The sequence below is a fragment of the Hordeum vulgare genome, chromosome 1H (genome assembly GCF_904849725.1).
Source record: "Hordeum vulgare subsp. vulgare chromosome 1H, MorexV3_pseudomolecules_assembly, whole genome shotgun sequence".
In the NCBI taxonomy this organism is placed as follows: Eukaryota; Viridiplantae; Streptophyta; class Magnoliopsida; order Poales; family Poaceae; genus Hordeum; species Hordeum vulgare.
In genome coordinates this window covers 7,348,560-7,359,053 of record NC_058518.1, presented here as the reverse complement: position 1 = coordinate 7,359,053, position 10,494 = coordinate 7,348,560, and the positions used below count along the sequence as shown (strand labels likewise).

General features: G+C 46.3%; 1 protein-coding gene across 1 annotated transcript; it reads right to left on the bottom strand.

Annotated features, from left to right (window-relative positions):
- Positions 1-4,041: 4,041 nt before the first annotated feature.
- Positions 4,042-7,650, bottom strand: LOC123404090 (beta-galactosidase 1-like). Its single transcript, XM_045098021.1, has 11 exons — positions 7,486-7,650; positions 7,115-7,390; positions 6,936-7,028; positions 6,655-6,807; positions 6,452-6,540; positions 6,182-6,287; positions 5,972-6,059; positions 5,721-5,842; positions 5,261-5,619; positions 5,081-5,169; positions 4,042-4,985 (listed from the first exon to the last, which is right to left on the bottom strand). The coding sequence occupies exons 1-11, from the start codon at positions 7,648-7,650 to the stop codon at positions 4,042-4,044; spliced, it is 2,484 nt and encodes an 827-aa protein (XP_044953956.1).
- Positions 7,651-10,494: the final 2,844 nt, after the last annotated feature.

Below are 10,494 nucleotides of genomic sequence, written 5' to 3'. Positions count from 1 at the left end.
AGTTTTTTATCAAGGCGTGGGAAGTTGTGTCTCTTGATGCGACGACCATCACAGACAAACCGCCAAGTGCTATTGGCAAATGATAGAGGGTCAATTCCTCTGCTTCATGGCGAAGTATCCCAATAGAACACCGCTCACCTTGAGGTCTCTTCAAGGTCGTTGGGACGCTATCAAGCCGGTTTGTAGCCGTTGGGCTGCTTGCTTGGAATAAGACCGCAATGCACCACCAAGTGATACCGTTGAATTGAACTATGTGAGTTCTTTCTCACGTTGTACTTTAAATGTTTGAAACATGTTTCATATGTTGAATTTTGTTTTTGTTTTTTAGGAGTAATTGTGCAAGAAAGGTACAAGGACATGGAAGCTTCCCATGGTAGGTCATTCAACCTAGAGCATTGTTCGAAATTGCATCAACATAGCCAAAACTGGGAGTTCATTGAGGAAGAATCCCCACCGAAGAATGGCTCCCTCACCGAGACGGATGATGATGATGAAGATGATGATGGCCCAAGAAACAAGAACAAGTCGGATGGAAACAAAAAGGCGAAGGACAAGATCAAGAGGGAATCGAAGGCATCAAGCTTGCATGATAAGATAGATATCATGGTGCAATCAAATGAGGAGATGAAGCAGGAGTTGGCCGAGAAGAAAGCGCAGGAGAAGCAAGAAAGTGGCCCTTACTCAAGGAAGAAGGGTTGTGCAAGGCCGCCATTGAGGAGAGGAAAGCCCTTACCGAGGAGAACAAGGCTTTGTCCAAGCTTCTTGCAGAGGAGAACAAGATCATGACAATGAATCACAATAAAATGAACGACATCACCAAAGAATGACATGATATGGCAAGAAAAGAAATCTTGAAGAGAAGAATGATGGCTGCAAGGTGTGATGACTTCAGCGCCGGTGGGGGAATGGGTGGCGGAAATGGAGAGTGATGATGTTGACGATGATGGTCACGGAGATGATAATGGCTTTTGCGTGAGATTCTTTTGGGGTTGTGGAGAGAAACGAGAACCAAGACGGTGGTGAAGATGGTGGTTGCTTTTGCATGATGTTCTTTAGTGTCTTGATAAAAAAAACAATGGTTTAATTTGAGCGAAAATTGTGTTTGGTTGTTCAAATTTGCTACAAATCAATGGAATTGATGCCAAATTGTAAGTTTGAATTCTTGCGATTTGCGGGTTGGCAAGGGCCATGGCAGAACAGAACCTGCCCATGAAACTGTAGAACAGAATATTCGTGAATATTCTGTTTTATAGTTCCACGATGCGGGTTATGTTTTGCCGCGACCCTCGCTAGTCGTAAAAAGCGATTTTTTGCAAACTGTAAACGCGCGATATAGGTCCGTAATATAAGGGTCTGCTAGCAAACGGTAAACATCCTTCTTCTCCTTTTTCTTATCTAAAAAATTGGTGACGTTCACCTATTCGTCGCTTTTTTGTCAAACCCCCTTCCTACGTGCATAGCGATCGCAGGGTTTTTCAAGAAAACTGTCGACGGGACAGCCTTGCCCCTCTATCAAGACCGGATTATCTTTGTCTAGTTGGAACCATCCCTCGCATGAGCCTTCATATTGTATGGTGACGCTGCATGCAACAAGATCCTAACACGCATGGTTTTCTATCCTGGTCGACCTGTACAATACTGTATGGTACACGCACAAAACAAAAATGTAGCTTTGAAAAGGTACACTCACGATGCTCACAAACATAATTTATAAATACTCACATAAATTTCTATTGTTTTCATATTTCAATCAATGTCAAAGACATTTCGGACATGTCCAAATGTTTTAAATGTCAAAGCCATACTCTTTCGTAAATATTCACACAAAATTGTTGGGCAATTGCGGGTGGCTTCCATCGTAAAATTCCTAAAATATCTCATCAATCACAAACCATGTGTTCCACCGTGACCATCTACACCTGCAGGAGGCGTGCTTCGAGCTCCCTCTCGGTCCGCCTTCGAAAACCCAATGTATCACCAAAATCAAGGTAAAGTATTTTGGTAGATTTTTCCCGCTAAATAGGCCCTTAGGATTGTCGCAAATCAAGAATACCATTTAAAATGAAGGAAAACTTAGCCGCCTTTGTACGCCCCTAGTAGCCACCCAGCGCCAGCAGTGAGCCTGCACATTGCCAGAAATACATAGGAATCACCATGGATTTCCACCGGCCAACTGCAGAGATCCATGTGGACGCACGTTATAGGGCTGCTGCACTTGCACGTTGAGAGCGGCATGTCGCCGGTTAACCTACATCCCAGTTGTAACTCGATCGCCAGTATTGTTGCCAACTCTGTGTCAGAAAAATATGAGGGTGTTACGTGAAGAATAACACATGCATAGGAGGCATATACCATACTCAACACAAGAGCCCATGCAAGATCACATGCATAAGAGATAGTAAGAACGATACATGGAATTCGTTCAGGTAGCAACAGTTTAGTACCTTGCACCGCAGATGTGGGATCTAAAATTCTAGATGCTCCTGGTCTGGTATGACTCTGAAGTATATAGAACTTACAAGTATAGAATAATAGTACATTTTTTAAGGCAAACTCGCGAACTTGTTACTGCTTCAGTGTTTACAGGGGCGAACAGAAGATCTTCAACATGGCCTAACCAAGTATTACGACCAACTCCCAGAGTAAGTGAATGTTACAGCGTCATGTGTAACTGCTCCGTACTGCACCACACTGCCGGTTTAGCCCCCCCCCCCCCCCCCCGAGTGTAACTCTTATTGTCAACTATGTGTGAGAAGAATATGAGGGTGTTACGTGCTGATGAATGACACAAGAGGCCTGCGTTATCGCATGCATAAGAATGATATTGTAGATGGTCCATAGGCATATAGTACCATAATTAACACAAGAGCCCTGCATTATCACATGCATCAGAATGATACGGTACATGGAATTCGTCCAGGTGTAGCAAAAGTTTAGTACATGTAGCTAGCATCGCAGATGTGGGATCTAAAATTCTATATGCTCCTGGTCCGGACTTTAATTGAATAACATTTGTGATAGTTACAGAACCTTATTGTTTCAAACTATGTGATGAGTACATATGAAACTTGGAAAATCACCGCAACAAATTCTTCATGTGCCTGTGTCTCCGACGGAAAATCTTCCCCATAACAAAACGAGCTGCCACAATCACCCCAACAAATTCTAGATTGAACCTTGATCCATCAAAAATCACATGAACTGAACCATGCATTTGTTCTAGGCTAATTAGCCCCCTAACACATATCCTGCAGAATAATTAACCTGTTCCTCACGGTAGCTAACACTTAGAGCACTAACAATCGCATGTGAAGACCACATTTGATCATCAATTTAAAATGTTTTCCCCGAAATGTCATATAACTTATTTAAAGAACTTTACCACATAAGTGATACGTTATTTACATAATGTTTGTGATGGTTATAGTAGAACACTTGCTCGCACACTTGAGAGGGCCACTGTGCGAGTTAATCAGAAAATATATGTAATAGAATGAAATAATACTTTTTTGTTAAGCAATGGAAAATCGTATTATTTAGATTTACAAGAAGTTTAAACAAACCTTTTTATTATCAACAGAATGAGACATGAGAAAGAACATTAAAAATAAATAAGTGTATTTGTTTGTGCCAAATGAATGGAACATTATGTAGAAAAAGTTAATTTTTTTAAACTATACGTGGATGCTGTTAAATATTTAATTTAATTAAAGGTGCAAAATTTATTTTCCCACGTTGTTACTTGTGATTCAAATAAGCAAACCCATATGTATATAAGAAATAGAAATTACCAACGCATATGTATTGTCTGCCTGTTTCTTCAACCGAAAATCTTCACCCTATAGCAAACTGATCGAGGAGGCGAAAAATTCTTGGTTTAACCTCGATGATCTCCATCGAAAATCACATGAAGCGAACCATGTAATTGTTCTGGGCTAATTACTTAGCCCCCTAACACATATGCCTAGCTCCTGATTGACGTTAGCTAACACTAAGCCTAAACGACACTAACTATAATTTATTCCTTGGTTCATGTGGGGATCAGCAGGTTGCCTGCACGGTGAGCACGCCGGAGTCACACCCGGACCCGGCGCGGAAGTCCTCCGTGTGCCGCACCGTGCACGACTCCTTGCCGACGCACGCTGCCGTGAACGCCGCCAGCGCCGCCTTGGACTCGCAGCCGCCCTGGTACGCGCCGCACTTGCCGCGCGTGACGCCGAGGCTGGCCACGTCCACGCTGGAGATGGTCCTGCCATGGCTGCACGCCAGCGCCACCTCGTCGCCGACCTCGGCGGCCTCCGCGCACGCCGCCCCGACAGCGACGGTGTGGAAGCTCACCCTCGTCGGGTCGCCGCCGGCCTCCTCGAACAGCACCATCGTGTTGGGCTCGCCGGCCTTGAGGAACGACCGTGGCACATGGTAGAACCTCTGGGACGGCTCGTTGCAGCCAGTGAGGCACTTCTGCCCGTCGCCATCCGCCATGAATGTGCCGCGGTAGTCGCACCGCCGGCAGCCGTCCATGTCCGCGGCGACGTATGACGGCCAGTAGCGGCCCAGGTTGTTGCCGTTGACCCACACCACGCCCTTGCCGAGCCCCAGCAGGTCCGCCACCACGGGCTCCTCACCGGTGGGGGCCTCAAAGGTCGCCTTGTACCAGGTGAAGGGGCGGTGCACCGGGATGGTGCCGCCTCTCCATTGGCTGCGGTCCTTGGCCTTGTCGAGGTGGGTCTCCCTGTACTCGCCGGCGAGGCCGGCCTTGTAGGACCAGGAGCTGTTGGAGAGGTCGTAGGCGGTGGTGTTGGTGACGGTGTCGACGAGCTTCACCGGCCCTCCCACGATGCCGGCGGGCATCATCTCGAACAGAGCACCATAGTTCTTGAGCCCGATGGTGGCGCTGAGGAGGGAGATGTAGTTCTTGCCAGAGTGGAGCTTCACCGGTGTCTCCATTTGGAAGACGAATCCGCCATTAGGAGCGTAGTGCCTCCCTGCATGCCAATTAATCAAATCAATTAACATTAGCTTGATCAAGTTCATTAATCCATCAGTGTGCAAACCACTCAGAGTATATTGGGACGCTCACCAACAAGCTTGCCATTGACGAAAGCGTAGAGCTCATGGCCAGTCGTGTTCACGTGCAACTTGTAGTTCGATTCCCCCTTGTGCTCCAAGCTGCACATTTTGATCATCACCAGAGATTAATTTATATTTCAATCTTATGCAACAGTGTAGTTCTGTATTAAGCATCAAGATGTTTGATTACCTTGTCCTGTACCATAGGTAGTCGCTCTGGTCGCCCGACGTCGCGATCTGCTCGAGCAGCTCGTTCTTCCTGAAGTTACCCTTCTCGTCCGTCATGAAAGGATGGAGGTTCTCGGGCATCCACGACCAAGCAAGGCCATCCGTCACGGTTTCCACCCCCGGCCTCTTCACCATCACCGACGTCTGTGTCTTGATCTTGGCGCTGTTGTACGCGACGGTCTTGCAGTCCGGCAGGATGCTCACGGACCATGCGGGCACGACATGGGTTGCGCCGTCGTCGAGGGTCACATTGACCTCCTTGTCGTCGAACTTGTTGCTGATGAAGCAGGCAGAGGAGTTGTCCAGCGTGTACTTGGTAACCTAGTGTAGATATTGATGAACCAAATGGATCAATTTTGTTGTGAACACCATTAAAAACAGTGCTAGGATTTTTGTATTGTATGTGAATGCATGTTAGTTACCATGACGTTGGTGTTGCCCATGGTGGTGTCCTTGTAGTCCCCATGGAGTAGGATCTTCTCCATGGACTTGAGGACATTGTGGAGGTCCTTGAGGTGCCCGTATTTTGGCTGCCTGATGTTACCTGAAAACAAAAACATAAAAGGATAATGAATATGATTTGCATATTGACACTAATTATTAATTTACAAGATGCAAATAAGCTTGGGACGAATATATGAATTGAAGGAACAACAAGAGATGGTTCACGTACCGTACTCATCGAGAGGGGCATCGTAGTCATAGCTGGTTGTGATGTATGGGCCACCCGACGTGCGGCCAAAGTTGGTGCCACCATGGTACTGATCACATATAAATTGACGATCAACATGTCAAATGATGTAAAATTCAGTTCATGCCAGCCTGCTAGAGGATGGAAATTAATGTAGAAGAGAAAAGTATAGATTAGTTATAAATCAATCACCATGTAGTAGTTCTGGAGCGATCCTCGCGTCTGGAAGAACATGGCAACAGAGAAGGCGATGTCTTCGGCGGACCGGTGGAAATCAGGCTTGTCCCAGGCTTTGAACCTAATTATATATCGTGGATAAAATGTAAGAGCAATCTGAACTTCATTCAACATATAGTAGAACGTGCTAACCAATTTCGCGCATATGCATGTAGGTTCCATAAGAAAAAAAGAAGGAAAATTAATATATAAAGGTTGATCCAGGTATATATATATGTAGGGTACCAGCCAGTCCAGTTCTCAGTCCAGATCTTGGGGATGTCGGTCCTCTTGGGGAACCAGTCGTGGCAGTAGAAGCCGTTGCAGGTGTTGATCTTGTAATTAAGAAGACTTAGCATTGAGTTTTTTTTGTTTTACACTTGGGAAGAAAGAAGAATAATAATTGGTAGAGACAAAAATAGGAAAGATGAAAATGTGCATGCGCTGACCACGTTGGGTGGGACGTCTTGGTCCTGCTGGCACATGATCCACGGCACGCCTACGTTCTGCTTGTTGGCCATGGCGGCGCACCAGTGGATGTACTCAGACGCCGACTCGTCGTTGTTGAGCTTGTCCATGACGTTCCCGTACTCGTTCTCGATCTATATATGTAAATTGTTCACATATATATATGTTATATTCACTGATCCACTCTTTTGTCGACGACAAGTAGCTAGGAATGCAAGCTAGATAAGTTTCACATAATTAATATTAGTTAGTTACTACGTACCTGAGAGAGGATGATGGGGCCTCCCTGTCCGGCGAACATCTTGGCCTCCTTGAGCTTGTCGACGATGAGGGTCGTGAAGGTCTCCATCTCTTGCTGCAAGCATCAATAACTTGGTCGTATTTTGACCTCCAAGGAAAACCATTATATTGTTGGGAAGGATCTGCTAGCAGTGTGGGTACCTCGAAGGGGTTGTTGTGCATGCGGAACTGCATGCCGGAGATGTCGCGCAGCCATGCCGGCAGGCCGCCGTAGTTCCACTCGCCGCAGATGTAGGGGCCGATGCGGAGGATGGCGTACATGCCGGCGTCCTGGACCTCCTTGAAGAAGCGCACGATGTCGTAGCTGCCCTCGAAGTTGTACTGCCGGCGGCGAGGCTCGTGGCCGTTCCAGAAGACGTACGTCTCGATGGCGTCCAGCCCGCCCTCCTTGGCCTTCCTGATCAGATCCGGCCACATCTGCAGGCAAGCAACGATCGAGACTTACAATTCATTCATGGAAACTAAGACGAGACGATGGTGTATTCATCTGCTGCTCCGTGTGCAATGCATACCTCTGGCGTGCTCCTGGGGTAGTGGATGGAGCCGGAGATGAGGAGGCGGCGCTCGCCATCGATGACCATCGACCGGCCGTCGTACCCGACCTCAGTGCCGCTGGCGACGGCCGCGGCCGCCGCGAGGAGGAGGAGCGCAAGTGGTTGCCACGACACGCGCTCCATGGCGAGAAGCTGCTAGCTAGGGAGAAGAAAGGATGCACGCACGCACCGCCGGCCGTGTGTATTTATTGGGGAAAGAAAGATATATTGGCGTGGATTAGTAGGATAAGCAAAGAGCCACGCACGCACTCATGCGTGCAGCTAACAAACTGCGTTAGAGCCATGGATTAGTAGGATAAGCACGCGTGTGTATATGGAAGTGCATATTCACATGGACTCTTGTTTTAAATCAGATGGTCTATTCGTTTTATCTATTCTTTGATTAGGAAGGGAGAGAGTCGCGATGAGAGAGCACATGCATCTGTGAAAGTATGATTTGATCGAACTGTCTCTTTCATTGATGATCCATGAGGATTAAATACACAGGGAATTAACCGTCGCCACGAACGGATGCGTCCGCTCGTGGGGGTCGTGAAAAAACCGTCGCGTCGGTTGGCTAGCAACCCGCACGAAGCGGTTCTGTACAAGGGAGGATTATTCCCTAATTATTATAATTAGTTTAAAATAAATCCTAACACCCCCTAATCCTCGCTTGTCCTTGAGACCCATCATCTTTGAAATGTTCTCCTCCAAAACCCTGTGGAAAAAATTGAGAAGAAAACATACAATATGCCATGAAAAACTCCTTCTAAAACCCAGTGGGAAAATAAAGAGAAAATGACATATATCGTCCATGCTTGCATTGATATTGCCTCATTAAAAACCTTTCGTGAGAAACCATGTGGAAAAACTCCCTGTGGTAGAAATTCTGTAAGAAAGGTACAAGGACACGGAAGCTTCCTGTGGTAGGCCATTCAACCTAAAGCATTGTTTGAAATTGCATCAACATAGCCAAAAGTGAAAGTTGATTGAGAAATAATCCCAACCGAAGAGCTTCTTGCAAGCCTATGATCACTCCTAGCTTGCGTGCCCTACAAATACATCCACAAATGTGTTGATTAATTCATAATTCCTTTAATTTTGTATTGATAAGTTTCGAAAAAAATCAATTTCGTGAATTAGACTACGTACTCTGCCCATCGAAAGGCGTTGTCCAAGGCTTGGAGAGAGCCTCCAACGTATGGAGTCGGAGGGTTATCTCCAGTGGCAATCCACCATCCCACCGGGATCCTTACTGCATTGAGCCCGTTTACCGCCATGAAGCATGGAATCAACAAAGTTGAACTAAGCACATGCTCTATAAAACCCAGATTGAGGGAGTACTACCTATGTTACTCCCACTATGGGTAGTATCAAGGAGAGGTACTTCCTCCTTCTTGGTGTATAGGTCATCTTAGGTTGTGCATCGCGGCCAAGACGAAGAGAAAAAAAAGAAAAAAAAATGTTAATTTTTCTAATTAATACCATTGCATGCAATGAATTGATCGCTGCTGTTGTGGACACTGTGCCTTTTATAGGGACAAAATAATAGCAACAAAAGGAGAGGTAGACATGAAGAAAAAACTTATACCAACAAAGTTGATGGTCAAATTTATAGGGACTAGTCGGGTGTCCACCATCAGACGAGGGAGGAACACGGGACGAGGTAGACATGAAGAAAAAACTTATACCAACAAAGTTGAACGTCTTCTTAGTTTCGTAGTCCCTTCGTTTGGAATGGATGTATCTAGGTTTATTTTAGTTGTAGATACATTTATTTTTATTACTTTTACGACAAGTAATTCCAGACGAAGGGAGTATATTTGTATTGAACATGTTTATTAGGTTTTACATTTAGATTTATATATAATAGGTGAAGGAAGTTTAGGCTAGAATCGTTAAACGGGATATACAGAGAGCAATGAGCATGATCCACGTGACGTGAAGTGTATGTCGTTGGATTCGAAAAAATGAATGGACCAAATGGAAGGAGGGGATCGATCCATGAGAGCTCAACGCTGACCAATCAGAAGCATTCGTCGATGACGAAAACCTTCTATGGCTCGCGCGCTCTTGTTGGTCCGCGCCAGAAGGAAAATTCGTTTCGAACCGGCGCGTACAGGCCCGCCAAGACCACATGAAATTTTTCATGGTTTTGAACTATTGTAGCGGGCAGGCCCATCGGTGCCAATTAAAAATGATTTTTAAGATAACCAAACACCAACCAGTAGAGACGATAGGCCCTCCTTCCCGATTCCCAACCAACCCCGCCCCCAACCCCAACCCCAACCCCATCTCATCCCCATCCCCATCCCATCCCCATCCCCATCCAGCCGCCAATGACCACCTCCCTCTCCGACAACCGGCGAGCTCCCCACTCCCAGACTCGTCGGCGACCTTCCGGCCTCCGCCTTCTACGCCACCCTTCTCTCCCTACACCCCAGATCGAATCCAGCAGCTCAGGACGAAACCCTAGCTCGATGCCATGGCCACACCAGCAGCAGTCCCTCCCTCCCTAGCCCGCGGCCATGGCGACCTAGCAGGCAAGAGGAACCTGAACCCTATCACCGGCCATGGCGAGCGTGGAAGGCACCATGGGAGAGGAGGCATGTGCTGCTGCTCAAGACCCTAAACCAGAAAGGAAGTAATAAGCTGCTCCGACCCATCTCATCCTCTCAGATTTCCTCAGATTTGGTACAAGAAAATGATCCAGCTCATTAGAGTAGTATTTTTCTGCGACGTTGCCTATTTTGTTGTTGAACTGGCCCTATTATTCTGTCAAATGAGTCTTTTTGTTTTTCCTTCTTTGAAATGAAGCATATTGCTTTCGAGTGCTAGACATCACGGAGCTGTTCTATTCTTTTGAATGACTTGTAAGAAGGAGCCAACCATTTGCCAGCTCTATTATAGTTGTTCAAAACGAAAAAAAAACAGGTTCTTGCCTACCTGAAAGATCTTTACAAAAAAATGATTTGTTATTCGCATGAT

Excerpts from the sequence above, each read along its gene's own strand:
- LOC123404090 (XM_045098021.1), bottom strand. The coding sequence starts at position 7,650 with ATGGAGCGCGTGTCGTGGCAACCACTTGCGCTCCTCCTCCTCGCGGCG. Across the intron at positions 6,060-6,181 it reads CGCTCCAGAACTACTACATG|TACCATGGTGGCACCAACTT; the intron begins GTGATTGATTTA and ends ATATGTGATCAG. Across the intron at positions 5,170-5,260 it reads TACCTATGGTACAGGACAAG|CTTGGAGCACAAGGGGGAAT; the intron begins GTAATCAAACAT and ends CAAAATGTGCAG.